At 39.1% G+C, this 27,395-nt stretch overlaps 4 protein-coding genes across 5 annotated transcripts; 1 reads left to right on the top strand and 3 right to left on the bottom strand.

The window, feature by feature from the left end:
* Positions 1–23: 23 nt before the first annotated feature.
* Positions 24–7,233, bottom strand: LOC145495457 (transmembrane protein 18-like). Its single transcript, XM_081475079.1, has 5 exons — positions 7,141–7,233; positions 6,755–6,872; positions 5,638–5,692; positions 4,128–4,221; positions 24–3,320 (listed from the first exon to the last, which is right to left on the bottom strand). The coding sequence occupies exons 1-5, from the start codon at positions 7,219–7,221 to the stop codon at positions 3,219–3,221; spliced, it is 450 nt and encodes a 149-aa protein (XP_081331205.1). The 5' UTR covers positions 7,222–7,233; the 3' UTR covers positions 24–3,218.
* Positions 7,234–7,898: 665 nt separating this feature from the next.
* Positions 7,899–15,854, top strand: LOC145495442 (uncharacterized). Of its 2 annotated transcripts, XM_081475058.1 has the most exons (4): positions 7,904–7,986; positions 9,459–9,627; positions 10,144–10,479; positions 13,912–15,854. In XM_081475058.1, the coding sequence occupies exons 1-4, from the start codon at positions 7,911–7,913 to the stop codon at positions 14,552–14,554; spliced, it is 1,224 nt and encodes a 407-aa protein (XP_081331184.1). In that variant the 5' UTR covers positions 7,904–7,910; the 3' UTR covers positions 14,555–15,854. The 2 variants fall into 2 exon arrangements, with proteins under 2 accessions (XP_081331185.1, XP_081331184.1); XM_081475059.1 differs by having other exon boundaries at positions 7,899–9,627.
* Positions 15,855–17,969: 2,115 nt separating this feature from the next.
* Positions 17,970–22,593, bottom strand: LOC145495168 (uncharacterized). The gene is made up of 2 exons (XM_081474745.1): positions 20,609–22,593; positions 17,970–20,079 (listed from the first exon to the last, which is right to left on the bottom strand). The coding sequence occupies exon 1, from the start codon at positions 21,914–21,916 to the stop codon at positions 21,329–21,331; it is 588 nt and encodes a 195-aa protein (XP_081330871.1). The 5' UTR covers positions 21,917–22,593; the 3' UTR covers positions 17,970–20,079; positions 20,609–21,328.
* Positions 22,594–22,665: 72 nt separating this feature from the next.
* LOC145495167 (uncharacterized) lies at positions 22,666–24,536 on the bottom strand. Its single transcript, XM_081474744.1, has one exon. It carries the CDS (start codon positions 23,803–23,805, stop codon positions 23,209–23,211), a length of 597 nt encoding a protein of 198 aa, XP_081330870.1. The 5' UTR covers positions 23,806–24,536; the 3' UTR covers positions 22,666–23,208.
* Positions 24,537–27,395: the final 2,859 nt, after the last annotated feature.

The following is a 27,395-nucleotide window of genomic DNA, read 5'->3' as shown; positions in this document are numbered from 1 at the left end:
CGAGGAGCGACCGTAAATTTACAGCCTGGTAGAATATATGAGTATCGTTCTGATATGGGTCTCTCGGAGCCTGTGAAAAGCTTTCGTAAAGCTCCATAGAGTGTCTATCATAATCACAAGTGCAACGAATCTTCACCGTAGTGGAAAAAGATAAACATTGACTCTGAATTATCATGGGCATCTATCGGAAGAAAAAGATCCTGCAAAATTTAATTGAAGCTCAGTCTTGTATCTATGAACCTTGTCATTATTAGTCTCTTTCAAACTCTGTGTTTTTTGTTTTTTGTTTTTTTTCCAAGAGATAATTAGAGCATGCACATCGTCAAGAGATTATCAAGGTAAGAGAGTGAATCCCCCATATAGGTCCTCTAACTAAGGTAATCCCTCTTAAGTTATTTTAAGACATTGTACCCAGTTCTTCCGCGGATATTACTCGCGCGTTGCGTGGATGTTTTCGTGGAGGATATGTATATGTTTCGTTTCGTTTCGTTTCAAAGCAAAGGAAAACCTCCAACGGTGTGGGGATGTCTTCTTTGATATTTTGATTACAAGGAAAGCAGCTTGGGCTCTCGTTATGTTTTAACACATTTCGAAACTTTAATAGGAGTTTAAATAGACGGATGTCTCCTGCACAAACAATAATAACTGAATGAACGGCAGATAATTGTTAGACAAACGAGTGCAAAGCAAACAAACGCTCAAACACAAGCTAGGCAACCGCACAAACAGATGGTCGAAAGTGCAGGAGGACGCTCGCTGCCCAAATAGCAAAAAAGCACTTTAAGCAGCAACGGCAACCACGCCAAAGACAACGTCGATTAAAAATCGACTTAATATTCAACCTACGAAACTCGCGAGAATCCACCGTAGGAAAAAAGATGGCGGCTGTACATTTTACCACGATGCCTTGCGAACCTAAAGCAGCCTATAGGGCACAAAGAGAGAAAACCAAATTTTTACAATATTTTTCCCTGTGCTAAGGACATTGAGTAGCCTAGGTATGAAGATTTTATAACGTTTCTGTACGTTTCTATGAACGTTGTTATGGTTTTTGTGCGCTAAGAATTATGGGTAAATGTACCAGTCTCCATCTTTTTTTCCTATGGAGGATTTAGATTTATTGAGTTTGTCTATACTGTTAGAAATATCCCAAACAGAATATGTAAGACAGCTTCAAAATTCGAAAAAGAAATTTTAAAATTGGCCGTCGTATAGTTCACGTTCTCTCGAATATGCAGAATGTGGCTATTTCAAGTCGCTGTAAACAACGGCAAAGAAATGAACAAAGAATTATAACACACGCTTACACAGCCATTGTACTCGTTGCCGTTGCCGTCGAAGTTTGCTTAATTAAAATCCCTAAAACCCAATAAACGGCAAAATAATGAACAGCCAAACAAGCACAAAACAAACGGAAGCCCGGCTGAACACAAAGCCTGCTGATAGTGCAGAAAACATCTCTGCTATGAAACGAAACCATAACATATAAAATGACGTTCCCGCCGTATCGTCCCTGGTAAATTCGAGAAACTCGCTTGGGCTGTCCACGCATCGCGCGAGCAACATCCTCGGAAGAACTGGGTACCATATCTAAAAATAACTTAAGAGGGATTACCTTGGGTAGAAGGCCTATATGGGGGATTCACTCTATTACCTTGATAATCTCTTGACATCGTATAATTTCTAAGTAACATTTTTAGCCACTGGAGCAATGTATACTTCTAGTTTCTGAAAACCATCAGCAAAATGGCCGTCATACTGAGAAAACTAACAAAATACTTTTATTTAGTCTTCGTCTTATCGCTGACGGTTCACTGCTCAGCTGATTTGAAAAATTTTCATCTTGTTTTTGTCTACATATATCTATGACTAAACGTACTTGAGCGCTTCCCATTTGCGTGAAAAAACCGGTGAGAATTCTCCTCCAAATGGAACAACACAAATTTTCAACAAACAAAATGAGAGGGGATGAGAATGTGTATTGGATAGCATTTAAAAACCGTCCAGTGGAAACTGAGGACTGTTACATTTCATTTCAGAGCTCCATGTCTTGGCGCTGACCAAAAGACACGTGGGCTCTGGGAACGAGACAGGGGCAGAATAAATAAGTACAGTCATGTAAGGAGAATTTTGCTGATCATCAAATACATTCTTTGTATTTAGCGTGCAGCTACTCAATATATTAATTATTCCTAACGATCTTATATGTAACAGCTCTACAGATCACAGTACTGCAAGCTATGGAAACCTTTTCCTCTTCCCCTAAAGTACCCTGCGAGACTGAAATTCCCTTCTCTTTCTGCTCAGTGAAGACAAGAGAGGCACTCTCCACATAACGTACCGCCAACCTGCTATTAAGCAAAAGAGAGTAGATTTCGTTCCTTACTGCGCAAACTTGGTGACACGAGCAAGAGTTCCGTTACAAGATCGATTTTGATTAGCTTTAGTGACCGGAAGTAAAAACACCACGGACTCGATTCAGCCACGTGTCTGTCAGCTAGGTCATAGGCTACAAGGTTGGAAAGAACTACGTTGTTTGCAGTAGCCTGTGAACAGGTTCCAGATTGGGGTATAGGGCGACAACAGATACCGGCGCGCAGAGTGGGCCGAGAGCGGTCTAGGCCAAGCTTGGCTCCCTTCGTTAACGGTTTTTTTTTTCTTTTGTTTTTCTTCCGCTCGGATGGAAGCTTGTTTACGGACTAAGTTTGCAGCTAACACATGCGTCTAAAATACACGTGAAGTCTACTCCAGTCCAACAGATTGGAGAAGCCAGGTGACTAATCTGCACAGCGTTTATCTCTAGTTTCTTACATCATGAAGCAATTGGGAATATTGCTATTTCTACTTATCCATCACAGCTTACCCATCAAAACTTTTGTCAGGATGCCTTGAAAGCTTACAGGCAACCATTTAGACGCCTGTTGGAGACTGAAGGGTGACACTGTGAGAGTTAGTGAAGTGTCTTGTTCAAGGACATGACACAAACTCTGACTGGGGTTTGAGCCCGCATTGCTTGATCAAGAATCCAGCACGCAAACCATTAGGCAACCTATTACTGTCCCAAGTTTGCAAAGTAGAAACTAACTATTGTAAACAAAAATGTATTCAATTCCCCACCTAAGAGCACTTATTAACATTTTTAAGCTTAGCTATTAAGAAGTACAGCACTTAATTCTTTCAATAAGTAGTATTCATTATGTTATTCCTTATAGTTCACGCTAATTGGATTTTTTATCTTCAGCTTCTTTTTTCCGTCGTTCTTTCAGCTGTCCCCTCTTCACCACTATAAGCATTTTCCCTGCTGTCCACAACCAAAGAACCTAGGAGATATTCAATGACAATATGTGTCACTGTATACACAAGCACATTAAGTATTCTGATGATAATTTGTTGTAAGCAAATTTAAAAAAAAAATATGGAAAGATGTAAATTTTGTAACCATTGTCAAGGATAAACAAAAGACTATAAGTCCCCAATGGCAATCAAATGCACAACCTTCCTAACAGCAGTAGGACGTTAAGATCATGTAAACTAAAGGTATCCACAGTTGAGTGTTGATCAATACCCTTGATCGACCCTTGATCGATACTCAATTGACTTCCCAATCAACACTTTGTCAATACTAGATAAACACTTGATTGACAGTCGGTCGACAGTTGGCAGAGTGTCAGTCGACTCTTATGTATCTATCGACACTCAGTGGCATAGCTGCAAAAATTAGACAACTCTCGACTGACTGTTGACCGAGATGTCAGTTGAGTGTTGGGCTAGTATCTATGGAGATGTCAATTAAGTGTTAATGGAGATGTCGACTGAAGGCCGATTTAGGGTATCGATCGGTCCATAGGTTATTTACTTGTTTCAAAATTATGTATTTTGAGAAGGAGAATCATTGAATCAGTTCTTGACAGACACCATAAACTGAAAGGATCCCATCTTGTAATCATTTGCATTAGGATTTCCAATAATAACCAATTATTGTAAGTTGCTCTTTCAAGTTTAATTATTAACCTCTTATTGGATTTGAGTAAATTATACTCAAAGGAAATATAGATCAAACACCCTCACAAGACTTGAAAGAAAATTTACAACTTATTTGTGGGCAATGGTTAATTAAAATTACTTACAGTCATAATAAAGCAGTTGAGAAGTATCGGACCTGAATACACAACAGTTATAAACATCCCAGCTGAATCAAAATACTGCTCTCTGGCAAACATCCTGCAAATATAAATCATCAATAAACAGTAGATATGGATCCAATATCTCTCTTCAAATGGAAACAGAACATTCCAAAAGTAAAAGCAGCAGAATAGATCAGAAGTAATTGCTATTATATTCCTAGCTTGTCAGGAAATTATTCTTTCACCCCTAAGTCCCTGTAGAAGTACATGGAATTTGCCCACAGCCTACAGGGCGTTCACTAAGTTTTGATTCACCTGTAGCTTTGATCTTCACACCTGTAACAAACTTGTTATTTTGTGGGTGAATTGTAACATGTACTGAGTTAAGTTCATTTGTAACATCAAGGGCCCGTCAGGCACACTCTGCTGTAGCAGGTGTTACAGGTTACAGCCTAGCCTGTTCCAGGCTCTTGGTCAGTTTGGACAATCGAAAAAACGGGCATGGGACAAGCAGGGTCTACCAGACCCTACTCGTCACTCGTCGCCCAGCCACATTTTTGATCGTACCCATTGGCCGAGAGCCTGGAACAGGCTAGTTACAGCCTTTTTTTAGAACCCTGGCTCTACTAGTCTACTCTGCACAACTAGGGATTAGTTGATTTAATTATGTGGAGTGCAAAGGTTGCTAGGATCTAGGGCAAGTCATGCAAAGAGTACTGGTTCAACTTAAAACAGGCTGCTAGCCTAAATACATGTAAACTTTATAAACAGGAACAGTCTTCTAAGAGTCGAATATTTAACTACCTTCCAGTCTCATTGCAACATCACAGCAATCATATTGTTGCAGGGATAAAACAGCATTTTTGATGTTCTGAGATTTTAGTTTTCCTGTAGGATCTTGCTGATAGACATGGGTCCACACAATTTACCCAAAAACTATTTGAAACATTTCATGCTGTTCAACTTTTGAACTGTGTTAAGGCAATGAACAAAGCAAACAACAACTGCTCAAAAATGGCCATAAAACTCAACTGTTGATACCATAACTTGTAACTCAACCTATATTAATATACATCCCGTGATGTCACGAAGTCCAAAATTTTCCAGGCTGATAATACCAGTATATGAACAATAAGTTGCAAATTAAAAGCAGTCACACCAGTTCTTTTTGGGCCACTGCTTGCATCAGAGCACTCTAGATTATGATGATCATTGTCAACCAGAGCATAGACTTTATATTAGGGTCTTAAGTTCAATTTCTAAACAACAATGTTACTATTAACTTTGCTGGAAAGAAGCAAATCAATCAAAATATTTATTTTCATTTACATAAGATAATTATGATATTATAAGATCAATATTATGAATATTGCTTTAAGGAAATAAACTATGAGCATGTTGGGTTTTAAAAAGAAATGTCTTATCAATGGTCTCATAAAGGTAATTTATTTGACACAAAATTTTGACATCACCTTTTAATGAATAATTTCAAAACAAGGTGGCTTATACTAACCTCCAATATTTCGCTCCTAGAATATTAACTTGCTCTGAGACAAATGCCAGACCCACTAGAAACAAAAACAAAATTGAAGGAACATTCTCAATAAATATGTCTCAGACGACCAGGCAGTGTAAAGTAAAATTTACCAGTATTGGTATTTTTAAGATTAAAATTTGGAACATTAATTTACACAGCTACATTTGCAGTCTCAAAAGAAGAGTATTAATACATGTAGCTCCACTCATTCTTATGTTTTCTCTCCATGGGGAAGGGGGGGGGGGGGCAGGCAGAAGGGCATGTTAAAGCAATACTTTCTGGAAACAACCAAAAACCCCCTGGTTTCAATGAACCAAATCTAGCTACTCTCGAGAATCCCTGAAGCATTTAATATGGAATACATTACTCACAAGAAGATGGCGTGTATATCAAAAGCAACATGTTGGTATCAACAAAAAGTTTGATCAAATGTGAACCAATGTGAGATATTGTACATATCAATTGACTGCTGGCTCTTTCTAGATACTTTCTTGAACCACAATTTGCAAAAGAAATGACCTAGGGTTATGAAGGAAAGGAAATAGAACAAAGAAATACACTAGCGCCCACAACTAATACAATTTGTTCACAGAAAGGACATCACTTGGATGATGTTATTTTTGATTAACTTTTGTGGTGGTTAGCCTGGGAGTTTTTCCACTCAACAAAGAGACCAGCACTGAAGCGAGTAAAATTGACACTCGACCAGTTTTCTTCCTAGAAGTAGTCTACTTTATTTCTTGTTTAAATATTATTTTCATCTAATATACAGTTCAGAGTTGACAAGAAAAAAAACTCAGCTTAGGAAGAATATCATTATAACATGCAAACTGGTGAAGTGTTAGATAGCCAGTAATTCAGTTGGCTTTTTAAAAACTGACCGAGGTCAAAGTTCTTAAAACCAAAACTAAGTTGTTACAGATGTTGTTGTTAATGTTCATAAAGGTCAGTGTGGCACATAATGTTAAATTTATATTACTGATATTCATACCTGACTGCAATTCTTACATTTTTCAAATACTTTTCTCTCTACCTTTGTTATAGGAAGTTGATATACTTTTTTTTTTTTTTTTTTTTTAATGTTGATACTCACAAAGCAGCAAGAATAGAACCACTTGGAAGTTTGTGTATTTTCGTGTGGTGAGGACGCATAAGAACGTTACAGTGTGAAAAATTATCAGGCCTATCAGCCAATATTCACCCCAGTCAACCTGAAACAAAAATATCAGGTTATGTTCAAGCTAAATAGTTACAGTAGAATCCCGATTTTTCGAAACTCCAAGGGAAACAACAATTGGTTCAAAAACTCGAATAGTTCGAGAAATCGGTTTTAAAATTACAGTGTTCGACTAAGGAGAGGAAATTACTGTTGATTCGAGTTATCGGGAGGTTGGAAAAAATGAGGGTTCGAGAATCGGGATTCCACCTAAAAACGTTTAAAAAAGAGAATTGCAATTAAAAAACTAATAGCCTCCTTACTGCTTTGAGAAATTCCCACATGCTGTCAATTTGCGTAGTGAGGATCCATTCGTTACCGCTTGGATAAAAAGACTTTTTCATCGCAACGTTTTTCTGAGTTCACAAAAGAAGAAAGAAACCCGATTTCTGTCAGGCGTTCAAAAATGGCGTGCAAGAGTGAGACTGGAGAGACTAAGAGACGAGACTACCGCTGGTCGGGAAGGGAGCCAGCAAGCGGCGAATCCAAAATGGCGGACAAATACTGTAAACAAACATTTGCATACTAAAAAGCCTGCAGATGTCCTGAATACACCTCTTTGTCTATGCTACTTTACGTGATGAAGTAGCCAATTCTTGACAAAGTCATTTCTACGTCTTCTATCAATCAGTAAGTTCCAGTTCTAAAAGCAATTCGCGCGCACTTTGATTCGGGTCTTTGATTCCTGTAAATTTCAAGGTCTGTTTGTTTTGTTAATACCCTGAAGCTATTGTTTGTGAGTCATGTTAAACCCCCGCTGCTGTCATAGAACTCATTTCAATATTGTTGCCGTGATCGATTTTCTGTTGCCAAGTAATATCTTATTATCCTTCGGTGCGATCGAACCTTCCAGCGCCATGAATTTCCAGGGATCAGAACATATCAAAACGAAGTGTGGCCGCGATCGCTTTACGGTACTAGAGAATTTTGATCCTTCGCGGTTTAAATTTCGTGCGATGCTGTGATTGATCTTATTAAAACCGCTTGCGAGAGATACGAAACTGTGGTGAAAACATTTGCGATCGAAGAAGTGATGTTTCTTCGTGGTTGTCAACTTCTTGGGCTGTTGTCACTTGTTTTTCTTGTGGTTAAAAGCAGTGACTCCTCTGGTAAGTGGTTTATATGCGTAGGTCAGTTTGTCATCTCTGCTTCAGATCAGTTATTGCATTTGATCAAAACGCGATCAAGTGATAAAATTTCGGAAGCTTTTGTTATGGATCCGTTAATTGGTGACTGACAGAGTGCTTTGTTCAATACATACATGTTCAACGATCGAAAACTTGCTAGGTATGAGCGTTCTTACATTCTGTCGTTTAAGTTAACTTGCCCCAATCCAGCAGTCGTTGCGTTGCGTCAATCTGAAGCACACAATTTGTAAACTGTTTTATGTCTTCTCTTTGTTATGAAATCAGAGTAGTTCTTATGTGATACTTATTGTAGTACATGTAAGGGTAAGAATACAAGATTATATGTTTATCTGTTTAATAGGAGAAGTTGGTTTCTGTGCTACATCCCTAGATATGCATTTTGGCTAAGTTAAATGGTAAACTTTCATCTTGAAAATTTGTGTGCAAATAAAGGAAAGTTGATTTACATAATATTCTGGAGAGAATTGCATTAGTGTTGGTGAAAAATTAAATAAAACTCATTTCAGTCTGCAATCCATATTACAAAACCGATTGGAGGTTGCAATGATAGTTTTACTTTTACTTTTAGTAATTCGTTTCAGGGTTGAATTCTTTTAGATACAGTAGGGTTAATTTTAGAATTACAAAAGTTAAAAAGCTTTTGGTTAGGATAAGGGCTGGGGTTATTCTGTTGCCTTAGTTTTACATATGAAATAATTACACATTGGTTTCCAGTGGTCATAACATGGTCAAAATTCACCTTAAAATGCAAATTTTGGTGTTACTTTTAACATTTTATAATGATCATATTCCTTAGATTTATAGAGGGTTTTATGGTGGATGTACTGGACAAACAATACCTCCAATACTTAATAGTAACTCTGTGGAAAAATGATCCAAAGACTGTTGAATGCAAATCTACCAATTTACATCCATCGATGTAAATCACTGCATGTAAATAGGCCATATTTGTATTTTCAGTACTGGACTGGAACTGGCTTTCAATGGGGGCTTATGCAATCAATCAATCAATGGGTCGGTCGGTCAGTCGGTCAGTCAGTTGGTTGGTTGATTGATTGAATTGACTGACTGACTGACCGATTGACTGATGGATCAATTGATCAAATGATTGATTGATTGACTGGTTGATTCATTGATTGATTAATTGACTGACTGACTGACTGACTGACTGATTGATTGATTGATTGATTGATTGATTGATTGACTGAATTAAATTGAATTGACTGGCTAACTGATGGACTGGCAGGTTGGCACACTGACTGACTGACTGATCGATCGATCGATCAGTCAATTGATTGAATTGGTCTTCTGTCTATTGCTCTTAGATCTCTGAGGATGATTTTTTACTATGCAAATTCTCCTTAAACAACAGGGGAGAGAGATAACCTAGTAATGTGTTATTCTCCAAGTGTGCCACATGTTGTACTCAACAGATAACCACAAGAAGAACACAGTTGCATTGTTATTTCAAGATGTCACTCTTTCTAATTGGAATACTGGAAACAAAACTGCTTTTCTTCAGAAGATTGTCTTGGATGTAATTAATGTGGCTTGCTCCAACAACCCAAGCAGATGTTCTTTGAATTTCTGGAATGAATCAAGGTACTAACAGCATACAGTTGCACTAGCACATGGATGGCTGGTCCATTAACAGCCTCATTACATGTTAGTCCTGGAAAAAGTTGTTTCTTTTTATAGGGTTTCAAGGTCAAATAACTGAGCAAGGGTTGTTGCTTCACATGTGGGGTGCCTACCATTCAGGTGAAAAAACTGGAAATTTTGGTTAACAGTCAAATAGACACGGAATTTCTGGAAAATCCATTTAGAAATTGCACACTTTCAATTTCTGTTCTAAATGGAAGAGCTGAAATTTCCTTACAAGTTTAGACCATTTGTTGAATTTTCAAATTTCCAATCTTTCATCAACTGAAAACAATTATGGGAAATCAAATTACAATTTTTTTTTTGTCTCTGTTTCTCAAGGTTCATGGGTTGTCAGATTGTAATTATGTTGATGGCATCCAAAAACATAATAGCAAGTTAGATTTTGAAGTTCAGGGTTTACATGTTTTTGAAAGGTGCAGTAAATATATACTGAAAGCTGATTCTCATTTTCAGAAAATTCAGCATCAAAAATGTGGTTGTGGTTGAGTCTCCCAAACAAGAAGAGATAGATCTCCAGGTGAAGCTGTTTGCCTCTCTGCCAGATGGAAGTGACATACAGAAAGACAACCAGAATATTATCCCGGGAGCAACACTCCAGGAGATTTTACAAGATCACAAGAGCAACATAACATCCACTGTTGGTGCTGAAATCAAGTCTATCAACATGGCCAGTGATTCTGAATCTAAAGACAACAGCGCTGACAATAAAATGAACTACATCATGATACCTATAAGCTTTTCAGTGTTAATTGTGCTCTGCTTTGTGGCTTGCTGTCTTCATTGTGCCAGGTAGGTCAATAAAAGTAATCCAGGTTGAGTATCTGTTTAAACAGGGAGGGTTTTGCCCACTCCTAATTACACTGTAAGGTGTAGTGTGTTCAAGCCAAGTGGTCTAGCAGGCCTGCGCTTACTTCTAGTTTCCAAAACATCAATTGACTAGGACTATTTTCACTCTCCCTTGGATGGGATGCTAGTCCATCACAGGGTTACCCCTGTATTAATTTTGCCACACCCATTTATCCACCAATTCAGAGAGTAGTATCTTGCCTAAAAAGCACAACGCAGTGACCCTGACCAGGGTTCAAACCTGAATGGATCAATGTAGAGTATAGTGCACTAAACATTAAGCCAGCATGCCACTAAGGTGAATATTGCCTCTTAATATCAGATGAGGACTTAAGTTTTTGGCCAGTGAGGTTTATGTGACCTCTCTTTACAGATTTTTTATCCAGTTTGGTAATAGTAGATCACACTGGAAATCATTAATTTTTGTGGCCCCATTTTGGAAATCGTTTGCCAACCTTGTGTTCCATTTTAGAGATCATTTTTGTCATCCTTTGTGGAAATTGTTTGTGGTTCGTTTTAATGTTCATTTATGGAGATGAATATTCATAAATCAAATCTTCCCTCACCCCTCTAGTTCTGAACTCACAAACATGTGCGCAACAGAAATCATCACATCGCCTCTGTAACTGAAATGCAGCAAGAATTCTATAGCCTTGTCAACTATAACTGATCACGTTGAACATTCTTAACTGTGTCCTACTGGGCAGACAGGAATCACAAAACAACCTATGTTGACATAAGTATTACCATGAATAGCCCTCAATGTGTCTTCTTTCATTAACGATTTTTGAGGGCAAATGACTGCTGAAAATTTTCCTGGAGGATCTTTCTCCAAAAAACATCTATACACGTATATTCAACGGTAACTGCGTTATCTATTCTGAAAGTCTTTAATGTGAAATGTATGTAAATGTTCTGAAAGATTCGTAGTCGTTGGCTAACGTTTTTCCCAAGAATTTTAGTCAGCCTGGCACTTACATACTCGGCAGTAGAATTCTAAGTTTGTTGGAACAAGGTCCGTAAACACTGTGTAATTACTATTTTACCACAATTGCTACTAATCTGGCAATCTGATTGGCTTATTTGCCGTTGTCGATAAGTCGAGACAACGCTGCTCGCGTCAATGTGTCACGCAGTGTCTTTTCCAGCTCGCGCTCTGAAAAATCATTTTCTTTGACGTTGATATTGTGGTAAAAACACAAATCAAAATGTGGTTTAGCGTTGTCAGTACTCTTATCGACAACAATACGCTTCACCACAGTGGTCAATAAGCACTTCATGACTGACCCCAAGGGAAACAGTGAGTTTTGTTTCCCCGAGACCCTCAGTGTTTCCGGAGGCGAAGCCTAGGGGAGCATTCAGGTCGAGGGAAAACAAAACTCACTGTTTCCCGAGGGGCCAGTCATTAAGTGTTTTGTTATACCTCCCGACTCAAAAATAGAAAAAAAAAAACTGCGAAAAAATGATTTATATGAGCGGCAGTCAAACCGAACTGTCCTACCGAAACGACACGATAACAGTCTTTTTCTTCGCAGTTAACAAAAATAAAGACAATGCTTGAGTTGCTTTGCCTTCTTCTAATGCTTAACTCCAGATTCTGGGTTTGAGTTGACGAGGTACAGTATGGGGCCCAGTTCTCGGCCACAAAAAACGTAAACTTGTATTTCTTACCTTGGAATAGCCGTGAGGACTTAAAATTTCACGGATAACTAGCTTCAGCATTCAGTTTACACATGTAGAGCTATCGACTGCTCAACGCTGCTTTCTCCCGAATAATAACGAACATGGAGGCTTCGTTCGTGGGCCCAGTTATCGGCCAGCGGGCCCAGTTCTCGGCCACAAAAGAGTGCATGCGATTCCTCAGAATAAAGAACGCTTTATTACCATTTTTTGTTGTTAAATCACTTGTAAGGCTTGTGTTTTGATATTTCGATCACAAATTATCCTTAAAGAGCACTGTTTCATGTTAGAAAAGGAAGTTTTTTTGCACACCTAGTTTTTCTCTTAGGTGCAGTCAAGCAAGGCTAAAAAGAGTTGGGTATTTAAAACGGGGTTAAGTCAGAGCTCATAGTTTTCAGCATGCCACCCCATTACAGCTTTATTTTTACAACTGACTTGACACGAATACTCCACACAAAACTATGAGCGCTTTTAGTGTTGAAGGCGAGCAGGGTGGCCGAGAATAGGCAAATACGCAAAAGTACTAAGGAAATATTAAGGAGTGAATTTAGGTCAAAGAATTAAACACGCCAGGAAAAGTTTATATTTAACAGATAGCTTTATCACTCTACATTCTTTATGCCAAGAATTGGCTCATTTGGGGTTTCTAGACGGACAAAATATAAACTTGAATTAAACCATGTAATTCGAGTAGCCGTAAACAAACACGTTTTCGGGGAAACCAAATTCACCTACCTTCGCGTCACTTCGACGTGCTCACAGAAAAACTCGGCCGGACGAAACAAAACTTGGCAGAACGGAAGACAAGGAATCAAGCTACCTTTGGAAACAATTGCTTTTTATTCAGATTCATTTGTGGCGCGAAAAATAAACGCTGAACAAAAAGTGGTCGAGAACTGGGCCCGGCCGAGAACTGGGCCCCACACTGTAGAGCATATTTTGTAAGTGTTGTAAATGACACAACTATTTCCTACCTGGCGAGTGGTCAAAGCAAACGGAGAGCGAGTTGCCGGACTCGGGAGACCCATTTTTGGCGCCCAATTAAAAGTTTGAAGACACAGAATGCTCAAAATTTTCCCTGTGTTAATCTGATATGTTTTTGCCGAATTATAAATCACTTTTCTTGAATAATGAATGCCTTCTCTAGTGAGAAACGTTGCCCGACTTCAATGGCTTTTTTGACATCAGGCCGACTGGTACACAAATTTGCCGCCGTTTCAAGGTGCACAACCTGATCACGTGCGAGTCGAAAGTTCAAGTTGTTGTTTCCCTAGGGAGTCAGTGAGTTTTGACCCATGGCACGTGACACGTTCTCCTCCAATCGGAAAACGTATTTGAGTTGGGAGGTATAATAAAATTTGTTGTGGACTCACTCGGCGTCCACAGCATTTTGATCACTGCGATGACGCGTATCGTTGTCGATAAGAGTACAGACCGCGCTAAACCACATTCGATTTGTTAATATTACCCAGTTTATTGGTCTTGTCACTGGAAAGACGATCGCTCACTCCACAAAGCGGCGAAGGTTCTTTCTTCTGGCAAGCACAGTCGAACCTCCGCTAATCGTGTAGGCGAACGCTTAATAATGGACACATTTTTCTGGTCCCGAGAATGTCCGGTTAGGGGAGGTTCTGCTGTTTATGAATTACATTGTTGGTAGCAACTTTAATTGCTTATAATTATGTCTTTCGGCAGCAAAAGGAGGCAAAAAGCGATTGATATCGAGCGAAGAAAACAAACCTTAAGGAAACTACGGGAAAGTACTTCCAAGCCGCCTGTAGTGAACAGTAATGAAGGGCGTGTTCCAACACAAAATGCGACAGACGAGAATGTGTCAATGACCGTTATGCGCGACGATACCAGAAAGAAGAGGAGGAGAAAGCACAGAACAGAACGGTCCTATGTTAATAACGAACATCAAGAACAGTTTGAGAATGACGAAGAACGAGACTTCGCACGAAAAAGGAAAAAGAAAGCAAAACAGAGTAAGCATCAGAGTTTGGAAGGACGTGCAACTTTGGAGCCTGCTGTGCTGAGTGGTCAGTGGGAGGAAGGTGAAAAAGAAAGAGTCCCAACTCCGATGCCAGTGCATCGAAGTTTGAACAGGAATAAAGATACAGGAAAAAGCTTCACAGATGAGCCGCGCGAGCGTAAACATAGAAAAAAGACAAAGAAGAAGAAAGCACGGAGTGAACTCAGAGAATTTGATGAAGGTTTCGACGAAGGAAGCGAGACACGACAGACTGGGAATTCAGAAGATTCGCTCATAAAAAGCTTACCTCGTCCGCGGCAGCTGGCTCCATTGCAAGAGAGAAGTCCAGCCACCATCCAACTGTAATATAATCTCCTTTGAAGATAATATTTTATTTTACATCGATATCTTTATCAACCAAGAGCGAGGGCGGTACTGGGAGGATATCGCCCTTCGGTCTTGGGTTTACAAATCGGCGGCAGCGACGACCGTATAAAAAGAACATAAGACAGATATTTTTCCAGTACGCTACTTGATAAGAGATTTATAACACTACTTCCTGTTAAAAAATAAGAGCTGTAGAAACATTAACCTGTCCAATACCGATAATAGAGCACTCTACATCTGAGTGATTTTAGTTACAGGCCACTCAGGTATCTTACTCTTCCACTGTAAAATACACTAAATGTCAGACAACTTTCTTTCTTTCTTTCTAGGGTTTATTTGCTTTCTTAGCGTTAAGTCCCCCTTAAAACGTCGCGCAGCTGATATCTTCAGCCCGACTGTGACCAAAAGTCAATTCTAGTTCTCTATTTAAATCCTAAAAGCACTGCATTCATGTCGCAAAGTCCAACTAAACGATTCATACTTCTCTAGCATTTTTTGATTCAATAAAAGACACGAAACTAACCTTTCACGGTTCGAATAGGACCTACTATTGTTAAAAAGTTATTTTACTAACTTTTTAACACTTAAACGTTATTCAAAGAAAACAGAACAGAAAAGTATTTATTATATTTTAATTTTAACATTATTTTTATTTACTTGAAATTTTAAGAAACCTCGTGCAATTTAGAATTGATTCAAAGGTTCTGTCGTTGAATTTATAACCGGTGTCGATTGGTAAGACTACAATACCGTGCCAAATTAAACCTGTTGATTTAAATGAAAATTATGTCTAATTTTACTAACAAGGTTATGCGATTACTGACATAATATGGCGGGGAGGCGCACCTTCCCCTCTTTTCCGTGATGTTATGTTATATCTAGGACATGTTTTTCGAAAAACAAGAACCAAAACCAACATTGATTACAGAGGGGAGGGAAGAAGGAGGAACCATACATCTGTTTCCATTGTCGTGGCCACTATGAATTAAGTCGCTGTATCTCAACAGTTTTTTCCGTGATTGCCGTGGCATATTTTAATTTTAGGGCAGATGAATGAACAAAAATGAACTACTCACTATGCAGTTGAAAGTGTTAAATATTACTAAAAATGTATTTTGTATGTACACTATGTAGAACCAATATGCAGTGGAAGGTCTGCAAAATCCCGTGGATTTTTTCATTTCTCAGCTCTTGGCTTTGATCACCTTTTCCTGATGCGCTTCTTGAAGATATCAAACAGCAGGCATGTTCTCGCACACCCCACGAACGAAAAAAAGGAGAGTCCCCAGTTCGAATGAATTGATGTGGCCAACATACAGAACATGATAAATTAAACGCAACACTTCATTGCAGTCAATAGAGGGAAATGGTCAAAACGTTTGGCATACTTTTTTTAATCACCGAGTGTATGTATTTGTTTTCTTTTCTGGCCTTGAACGTGCATAAAACACAATAGCTGAGGTTTTGACATAAATAAATCAAATACAGGAAACCGTGGACTACCACTTTCCAAACATCGAGAGCAGATCGTACCAAAAGGAGAGTTAAAAATAACATGTGCAACGGGATATTTGTAACGAACTTCGACGTGTTTGCAGTACCATTCCGCTGCAGTGCCTGAACGTAAAACTAAAGTTTGTGATAAATCGTGGTATCACTGTTTCCTCCTTCGATTTTCTTTTTTTTGTTTTTTTTTGTTTTTGAAAAAGTTCAAAAGAATTTGAAGAATTTCCGTAACGCTTCGGCTGAATAACTTCCTTCGTAAAGGACTTACACTCGAAACGCCAGCCTCCCTAACTCCAATACGGGGTCAATTTCAAGTTGACAAACTGAGCAAAATGTTTCACAAAGTAACTTTCAACTAAGTTTTCTGTCCCTTTTTCTGTACTTCGTATGTCAACTATTATTAGCGTTCAAACGTTTTTCTTTTTGTTTTCGCTTTTTTTTTAGTGTCTTTTGTTTTGAAATTTCCGCAACAAAAAGACTTTACAGTAATACTGAAAAACCAGCGTGAATGAACGTGTACATTTTCTTCCAGAAATAGCAATGGTTTTCTCCACTGAATCACTATACAGTGGAACCCGGTCAATAAGGACATCAAAGGGACATGCAAACGTGTGCGTGTAAGTAAACGTCACCGACATATGTTTATGATGTAACGCTGCGATACCCACAGACAATGAATTTCTGGGAATCACGAGTGCACTAAATAAGCATGAATCAAGTCTACATTTATTTAATCATTTATGAGCCGTCTCGTTCACTCAAACCCTTTGCGAATTTAATCTGCACTAAAGAAAAAATTCATTCATTTCAAATATCCATGCTTTTAGCCAACTGACACTGAATATCAAAAGTACAGTAAAAAAAACACGCTCAGTCTCAGTTCTCGTTAAAAGAATCTCTTCACTGACAATACTAAACACCACTGCCCTCAATTGCTTTCTTAGAAAACGAAACAAACGTCACAATTCTTCACCTTTTCATTTTGATAAGTCTTTTCAGCTTTACATTTTAGGCCCTATTTATTAATTAGGTTCCTTCGCACTGTAACCCTGCTTTTCAGGAACGTTGGGTCGTGCTCGCTTGAACATCATTCATGAGGGTGCTGCCATCGTGATCTTAGTCGTCTCTATGGGCACGATCGAACGCACCTGATTGTATGGAAGGTGGATATACAGTTTTTGCTTAATCTCCTAAATTTTCATAACACAAAAAATTACTTGCATTTAATTGTGACGGCAGAAGTTCAAAGCACAGCGTTAGAGGGTGAGTTATTTTATTTTCCATCACTAAGTATGCCCCGGGGTAGGGGCATGGGCACCAGTGACGTATTGCTGTTCATGCCTAACGACCTACTTTGTTCCCAATCAGAGGAGGTTGGTCACACGCCGAACTGCATTTTGGGTAAATATCACAATGTGCTTCTCTCATGCCGTTCGGATCTCTGGAAAGGCGACCAAAGATCGGTTAAAAGCTGAATTTCTTTCGTCGTTTCGGTGTAAATACTGAACATTGAACGTTATTCTGCTCCTCAACTCCTTGGATTACCTTACCTACAGATGATGATCGATAAAGACTATGAAAACGTGGGGGCTTTTTGCGATCGAGTCCCAGAGTGAAGATGATTCCACGCGAGATCGATCGATCAATACTACGCACACACAGATGGATACTTGCATGTATTGCCTCCATATATCCTTCCTTGTAACATCTTATATCGATTCTTGAATAATTGTTCTCCCGAGTACTTCAACATTACGCTTCTCAGCCAATAATATATTCAGCATACGAAAGCTTGAATGCAATTTCTTCTGACTGCGTGTTATTGTTTACATTTAACAAATGGTAAACGCCATAGCGTGTACTATTGAGTTATGGTGCACGCGGGAGGTTGCTAAGCACGAAAGAAGCGTAAGAGTCGCACGAGGCGATAGCCGAGTGTTACTCTAGCTTCTTGAGTGCTTAGCAAACCTCCCAAGTGCATCCATAACTCAATAGTACACGCTATGGCGTTTACCATTTGTTTTATAACATAACATTGAGACATTGGAACAACAGAAGTCCTTTTATTGAGCTACATCACAAAAAAAGTGTCCGTGTAGTCTTACATGACAAGAGAAAACAAGCGCGCGAAAATTCATTCATGACAACCGACTGCACACCAGTAACTCGATAAAGTTTCATCTTCACACAACTGTGAAGACAGTTTCGCATTTCTGGGAGAAGGACGTCGGCCATTACTTTGGAAACAATGTCTGTCAAAAGATTTGCTTTGTAAACATTAGCACACACGTCAGCAGCGTACACCCATGGGCAAATAGTGGACGCTAAGTTAACCAATCAGAGCGCGCGCTTTGCTTTAGTTATGTTATAATATTGCTTATGGCTTGAAAATTGTACTTTATTATTTTACAGTGAACTGAAGAGATACAGTTTATTTAATCGGAATTCGTCAGACTTTTTGTGCACTGTGTCAACGTATGTCATATCTGTATCATAGCCTGAGATTATAGTGCAGTACCTTACTGTACCACCGAAAAATTGTCTGCATACTCCTCTCTCATAACTGGTCAATGGGGTGAAACTCTCGTATGATTTGGAACACTTTGCAAAAATACTTATGAAACAGGTCATCAGCAGTGAAGTACTCAATTAATTAATTGAGAAACCAGGCTTTACATCTAACTGTTACGAATTATTTAAAATTTTTGTTGCAATGAATATTGTTTTTGCATATTTTCACAAAATTCCAATATCATGGCTAGTTAGTTCACAATGTGTGCGAGAGAAAGCTCAATTTGATGACAAACACACTCTAGCTAGGACATGTAGGCATCCCAAAGGGTGGTCCTTGATATATTATGAGCAGAAGATATTTTCATAAATGATGAGGGTATTATGGTTTGTCACAACGACTCGTTGCTCACTAGTGTATCACTACATGTACCCAATTATCGGTGCACTGAAATTATACATCTTTCAGTAGCTATAGTTATAATAGTTATAATATTATAATAAAATTGAGTCTAGGCAGCCTTACCACACCAAAGTTCTGAAATGGTCACTTTGCTTTGAAATGCAAATCCTGGTCCCTCCTTGGAGAGAATAGGGCATCAAATAATAATTTTGTAACAAAACAGTGATTATCATGCTCGCATTCAAGGCCCATTTACACTTCAGTTCATTCTTAGTATAAAAAAGACAATTATTGGAACAAGCTATCCCACCACTTTATCTGTATATTAGGGTTGGAAATCGATTTTTGTGTCTAGATGAGCCTAAGAATACCCTTGTGAAAGAAAACTTAACATTATTGTAATCCAGAGTTTCAATATTGACTGTGGAGTGGTTTCACATTGTCTTTGTTTACTGCCATAAAGTTTATAGACTCAGGACCAAATAGTTACCATAACAATGATAAAAAGTTGTAAGATATACACAGTATTTGACAAAAAACCTTGAGTTGACTATTATATAGGGTTTCTCTTGGGCCTCAATTTCCTTGACAAATTGGGCTGTCCTTTCAGAAAATATCAATAATCATTCGGTGATTCTGGACAACCACAAAAGTGATGATTTTGCACTGGGCCTTGTACCAATATGAGATAGGTATATAACACATGCACATAAGCAAAACAGACGACATCAAACAAATAGCTGTACATTACAGAAACAAAACAATACAAAGCAATATCTTTAATTGAAATTATTTTATTATCAACATTATATTACAGTCTAAAACTGGTAGTCAAGAAATGCATCATTAAACAATCATATGCCAAAATTATGACATTTTGGAGAACAGGTTTCCACAACATACATGAAAGTAAATCATTGATACTAGAACTTTTCTCCTCATAAAGGAAAACTCATCAAGCATACACAAAGCTACAACATAGTAGAGACATTGACGATGGACTATCTCTTTTCATTCCACAGCTCCTAGTTAAAACACCAGTTATTAATATCCACAAGGAAATCAGTTGTGTAAACTCTGATCTCTGTTGAGAACAACAATTGTAAAGAAATATTGAGCTATGCCTAGATAAATGATGCTACATAACTTACAAGAAGGCTATTGATCTTGAATAATTCAAGGTCAATAGCCTCGTTGAGTAACATTAACCTGTAAAAATACAGTAATCTACTAGGCACCAGACGTAGAAATAATAACATCAATGTAATCTTACAGCCGCAAAAATATAAATCGAGTTACAAAGAAACAAATACCCTGAAAACAACTAAGTTTCCCTTAGTGTTTGACGATAGTGTCTGCTTGTTTACCGCCAAAAAATGTCAAACTTTAGACGAATATAGCGAGAAAACGGTAAGAGGTGCGATGGGGTGCGACGTCTTAGAAACAAACTATATCTATTCTAGAATACGATGGTACGTTTTTCTTGGTTGAAAACTCCATTGTTTTGGAGCAAGAATTGGTTGATTATGCACCTACAATTGAATCCCAACAGTGGCGGGAATATTCGACAAAATGGTCGAAAAAAGCGAAAAATTAAATCTTTAGACCCTTACCTTTCGTTTTCGTTAAGCAACTGGATCACTTAACTCGTTAATGCCGAGAAAACACCTCAAGAAATCCTCTTCATCCCTCGAGCGACGATTCCTTCCAAATCGACTTGCAAGAAAATAGACGCTCCTGATTGGTTAATTACCTCTACCATAATGCAGTTCGGCGCGTGTCCAACCTCCTCTGGTTCCCAATGACATAATCTGAATATTCTAATTATTCTTCGTCTGCTGTGGTAGAAATCATCGTTTCTCCATAACTGGAACTACAGGAAACATTTAATATTTAGAAAAACTCCTTGTCTCCAGTCAAGATCGATCATGGCTTGTTGAATACAACCACAAACAATGGATTCTTTTCTTAGAAGGATTTTAAATCGCCCCAGGCGATTCCGAGAATTGAGTGCGCTTTCAAATATCACTAACAAGCATGCAAGCATCTATTTAATTCTTAATGATTATGAACCGTTTCGTTTTTACATATCCTCTCGTGCGAATTTAATCTAAAGTAAAGAAAGAACCAGTCATTGAAAAACTCAGTTAAAAAGGTTAAAATCAGGAGAAAAAAGAAGGCTTTTTCTTCTCGACAAATAATCTTTTCAGAGACTATGCTAAACACCTGCCCTTCCTTGCTTTCCTAGAAATCGAAACAAACTTCAAAATATTTCTCGTCCTTCTTTTCATATTGATGAGTCTTTGCGCGTTTATTTAGTTCAATCGATCAATCTAGTCACTCAGTTCCCTCACACTGTAATTCTGCTTCTCAGGAAAGTTGGGTCCCGCGCTCTTCCAGATATTGACAACTGCCTCCACATATCGGGCTGAATCTTGATTCATGAGGGAACTACTGTCGTGGTACTCGTCATCCACAGGATTAAACGCTCCTGAAATGATCTTGAACTCCCCATTCATTATTCCAAAACCTTCTCCGACCACTTTCATACCTTTGCAAGATTCCCCAAATGCTTTTCTGTAAATGATGCCATGTACTTTACCCGGCTCGTTTCGCCATTTCGCTTGTAGATCTTTGAAAGCTTTGGTGTCGGTTTGCATAATTACCACACATCCACTCTTGCAATGAGTGTTGTTTGCAGTACGCCAATCTGTTGCACCATTGCGCGAGTAAATAATTATTCCGCCATACTGCTGTTCAGTTCCGCGATATGTGTCCGAGTTACACGAGATGTGAAGGGTGCTGACGGTAAAGGATGGACCGTAACCATGAGCTGGGCAGACAACAAATGAAGTTCGATCTCTTGCTGGACGAACGTTAGCTAGACCGCCATCTATACCATCATCTTCAACGTCCGCCATTTGTGATGCCTTTTCGTTTTTACAGTTAGCCTGCGCACAGTGCGTCTTGTATCCTGAACAACAAGTCTACTTTTGTGTCGACTAAGCTTGCTTTCAGTTTCACCAGACCAGCGCGTGCGATATGATTGGCTCTTGAAGCGTCATTACGTCATTGGTCCATTCGGTTGCATGACGTCTCTGAATCCGAGGTCTAAATACACTATAGGTAATTTTTAATTAACCGGAAAACAATGTTTGTGAATTTCTTCTGCTCCAATTTCTCAATTTTTGTTGCTATGGGAACAAGTATGATTCAGTTCCGCGGGTGCACGCGTCTGGGATATTGAATCTGGGAGTAAACAATTCAAGGGATTCGTACCTGGCACAAGTTTCTTCATGTAAACACTTCAAGGAATTAGTCCCTGGGAAAATTCCCTTCGTGTAAACACTAACTTAAAAGGTTTAGTCCCAGGGGCAAGTCCCTCTTGAAATGTAAGCAACTCGAGGGATTTATCCCCGTTCCTGAGATTCCATTCAAGTCCTTTTAAGGGGAGGGTCCAGACCCTTAATGTCATTTTTAACCGAAAAGGTAATCATTCCTGCGGTGCGGAAGTATTGCTCGACATTTGTAAATAAAAGATGTCTGAGATCTGAGTGAAATAGAAGCAAAGCCCACATTTATATGGACATCATTCACATGCCCGTTCGCGAATACAATTTACACTAAGGCACCTTAATCAGAACCAAAGGCTGAAATCGCACAGGGGAAGATGAAATTCAACTAAATTTACAATTTCTTTTTGAAGTATGCGTCTCAAATCTAAGTCCATCGATCCTTAGTTGCCTTGATAATGACAAAGCACAATCAAAACAAATCATAATAACGTATTATAGTCTTCACATTTTTGTAAAAATTATTGTTAGTCATTCCTTGGTACACGTCAGTGGCGTCTTTGTATCATGGCAATTTCATTGTTCATAAAGCTGTCTGCTATTAGGATCACGCATGGTTCCTTGAAAAAATACAAACTATTTATTATTTTCCGAGAACGTTTATTGACCCAGACAGCACCTAAGAGCGGAAGCAGACGTAACGCTCAGTATCCTATATCTGTAAACAACGAATTTCTGGGAATCGAGAGTGCGCTGTGGGATATAACCACAAGCACGAAGAAGGACTACAGTTATTTAACCGTTTATAAGCCGTTGTGTGGACAAATTCTCTTTTGCGAATTTAATTTACACTAAGGAAAGGAATCAGTTATTATAAAAACTCATAGTTTAAACTAAAGGACAGAATCAGAGAGCATCTTCTAAACAAAATAGTCTTTCAATTCCAACACACTGTAATTCTGTCTCAGAGGAAAGTTGGGTCCCGCGCGCTTCCAGATATTGACAACTGCCTCTACATATCGGGCTGAATCTTGATTCATGCCGGAACTGTCGTCGTGGTAATCGTCATGTACGGGATTAAACGCTCTTGAAATGATCTTGAACTCCCCATTCATTATTCCAAAACCTTCTCCGACCACTTTCATACCTTTGCAAGATTCCCCAAATGCTTTTCTGTAAATGATGCCATGTACTTTGCCTGGCTCGTTTCGCCATTTCGCTTGTAGATCTTTGAAAGCTTTGGTGTTGGTTTGCATAATTACCACATATCCACTCTTGCAGTGAGTGTTGTTATCAGTTTGCCAATGTGTTTCCCCATTACGGGCGTAAATAATTATTCCGCCATACTTTTGTTCACTTCCGCGATATGTATCAGATTGACTCGAGATATGAAGGGTTCTGACGGCAAAAGATGGGCCATAACCACGAGCTGGGAGGACTACAAATGAAGTTCGATGTTTTGTTGGACGAACATGGGCCAGCCCGCAAACTGTATCGTAAGGTTGCATGTCATCCATGTCCGATACCTTTTCTCCACAAAAGGGAATTTTACAGTCTGTCTTCTTCTCTGAACAAAAAGCCAACTTTTGTGACGATTTAGCTTACCTTCGGGTTCACCAGACCACTGCGTGCAATGTGATTGGCTCTTGATGCACTTATCATGTCATTGGTCCGTTGGGTTGCATGACGTGTCTGAATCCGAGGTCTAACTGAATACCCTATTGGTACCTTTTTATTTTTTATTTCTTCTCCTCCAATTCCTCTTATGAGAAACCGAGTATAAGAGCAAGTATGATTGTGGGAACAAGTTTGATGAGTCCCGCGGGTGCACGTGTATTGTCGTGGCTGGGATATTGAATCTGGGGGGTATAGTCGTGACTCTTTTTGCTTTGCGGGGGAAATCTCCGCGGAACTTTAAAAATTGCTAGGTCAAGTCCCTTCAAGCAAATCCTGAGGGATTTTCTCCTCGTCTTTCAATACGAACGTTTCAAAACCGAAAGTAAAACTTAAGAAAAACCTCAAGAAGTTAAGATGAACATCAATTTTTTTAGGTCGGTTCTATTGCCCATCCAAGCAAAAATAATACAATGGATAATGGCGAAACCAAGAGACTACAAGTGTTAATGGAAAGATCTTTTAGAAAGTCCAGCGGTCACCAGTATAACAGCTGCACATCGGAAACCTTTTTAAACTTCTTTCTTTCCTATTTCTATTGGCATTTTATACTTCCATTTTACACGGGACTTTACACAAGGCATTTTCGTTGAGTCGTGACTTTTAGTAGGCACGATTACCAGCCGCTGTTCGGGAAAAGAGCCCGCGCTCCTCCCCCGAACTCACGGCTGGACTCGTGGACTTGGCATTGTTAATTTCAACCAATAAGAAATCTGCCTGCCTGAATCGAGCAGGCTGCATAAATTAGCTTTCTCGCAGTAGCAAAGGAGTTGTGCGATATGAAGTGCGATTGCATTAGTGGGATATTTAACCAAATACCGTCAACTGATGAAATCTTGCCTGATCTAAACCATAGTGGCATATACAACACGCAAAATAGTCAACAGACTTAGAGCCCGGACGCACTGGGCAAATTTTTGTTTGTTTTGCGAAAAAATCTGTCATCAATTCCCAGAGACAAGTGCGTCCGGTGATTTTTAGATCTACCAAATTTTGTCAAGGCTTACCAAACTTCAAAGACGCCGTCGTCCTGCCTCGGAGCAGGACAAATTTTTGTCAGGCGTGAAATCTGACAGATTTGTCAATTCACACGCCATGATTTGAAGGAAAATGTCAATCAAGTCAGTCCGAAGCCCGCCAAAATTAAATTTATATTTGCGCGGCAATCAAACGATTAGCATGGAAGATTCGTACCTCGGTATGCTCCATGACGATCCGTTCGCACAGTACAACTATTACGGTTCCCAAGTCTACGTTAACGTTCCAGCTGCATTTCCAGGACCAAGCTCTGCTCAATTTGTACATCCGTATGTCCACCCGTGTCAGCCGAGTACAAGTACAAGTGCAAGTTTCACGACTACATGTAATCAAATGGAAAGCAGCCAAGCTGAGGATTCAAGAGCAGACGAGAGCAGAAAAAGGGGCAAAGATCCAAAGAAACAAGCGGCAAAGTATGGTGTTAATTTCCATGTGATTGACACTTGTGGTTAACAAATATTTTGCTGTGATTCAGTGCGCCCACGCTTGACAAATTAAAAATTTGGCAGAGACAAATTTTGTCGAGATTTTTGGAAGGGCCAAACAAATTTTGTTAGTCCAGTGCGTCCGGACCCTTATACGTTAGCATCTATATTTGAATCATGTAGTGCCAGAATATGAGATAACGAACAAAGTAAACAAAGGGAGGGATAAACGCAAACATCGATTTCAAGAAACAAAAAACTCAGTCAAATTGATGTGTACCTTAGTCTTCTTGAAGAGAAGAAACACCAATCTCTGGCGAAGACGCCAGACAAAATTAAATTTTTAAATGAGCCAAAGTAAACCGAACTAGCAAAACATAAACCTGGTGTCAACACCATGCACACCAATATGTGTGACCTTTGACATGACAGTTGCTACGAGGGTTTTGGTACTTGGATCAAATACAGTAATTACTATGGTAACCCTGTCAGCGGTCATCCGCATTGTAATATATAGCGTGCGGTTTGTCAGCTTGTCAGCAATCGCGTGTCAGTAGCGTTAAGAAAGACCCAGCCCACCCTACCCATGGGTCTCTTTTCCTTAGCCGAACGACATCAATAAAGATTTGTTTGTTTGCCCAGCCAGTCTCTCCCTTGTGTCTATCGTGGTGTGTGATGGTAATGAGCATAATCAAACAGCTCTGCAATACTTTAAAAAAAAAATAATAAACTACTCTTCTATAGAACACAGCATGTAATGCCCTTACGCAGCAATAATGTGAAACAAAATAGGTTGGAGGGCCAAAGTCAAAAGAAGTGGCGAAAACGCCACAAATTTTACGAGCCGTAGGCGTCATGTGGGCCTGCCTATGATTGTCATCAGATGACATTGGCTATCTTTAAAACGGAGAACGGGGAATCGGGGAATCGGGGAATAGGAGAATAGGAGAATAGGAGAATAGGAGAATAGGAGAATAGGAGAATAGGAATGGGGAACGGGGAACGGGGAATCTTTAAAATGGGGAATTTTTAAAAGCGGGAATCTTTAAAATGGGGAATCTTTAAAAGCGGGAATCTTTAAAACGGGGAATCTTTAAAACGGGGAATCTTTAAAACGGGGAATCTTTAAAATGGGGAATCTTTAAAAGCGGGAATCTTTAAAATGGGGCATCTTTAAAATGGGGAATCTTTAAAAGCGGGAATCAGTTAAAATGGGGAATCTTTAAAATGGGGCATCTTTAAAATGGGGAACCTTTAAAAGCGGGAATCTTTAAAATGGGACATCTTTAAAATGGGGAATCTTTAAAAGCGGGAATCTTTAAAACGGGGAATCTTTAAAATGGGGAATCTTTAAAATGGGGAATCTTTAAAATGGGGAATCTTTAAAAGCGGGAATCTTTAAAATGGGGAATCTTTTTTAAGCGGGAATCTTTAAAAGCGGGTGATTTCTTGTCAACCACTGTTTCGACTTCCGTCCTTGTTCCTGTTTTTTTGTGATAAAAACGGCTCCAAACGACCCTTCCCCTATCACATCTTGTTCGCCGAGATCATTCCACTTAAACTGTGGAAGACCTTCAAAGCCACCGATTCTTTCTTCTTTAAAGTAAATGCAATGAGCACTTTGAAATTGTCTTCGCATGACTGCATGGCGTAGAAAGAGGTATCATTAAGCACGCAATGACGGATTATACGCGAAATTCGCCGTCACATCGTTCGGGCATCGATCATCGAATCACTTTATTGCTGGTTTTCAGTGTCACGCCATTCAAAATAAATCAAAATCAAAATCAAAACAGTGCAAATGATAAAGTCCAGAATCTTGAAGAGAAACAAGGTAAATATGCAAAGACTTTCGCCAAGATTCAGGTCACAGCAATGTTTCTTACGCAAGATATGCGGAGAATATTTTTACCCAAATTTATAGAGATTTTGATTGAGACGCCATGCTGGCGCCCATCCGGATGGCGGCC

Source organism: Orbicella franksi, chromosome 8 (assembly GCF_964199315.1).
Source record: "Orbicella franksi chromosome 8, jaOrbFran1.1, whole genome shotgun sequence".
Taxonomy (NCBI): Eukaryota; Metazoa; Cnidaria; class Anthozoa; order Scleractinia; family Merulinidae; genus Orbicella; species Orbicella franksi.
The sequence above is the reverse complement of the archived record's forward strand: the minus strand, read 5'-3'. Positions and strand labels throughout refer to the sequence as shown.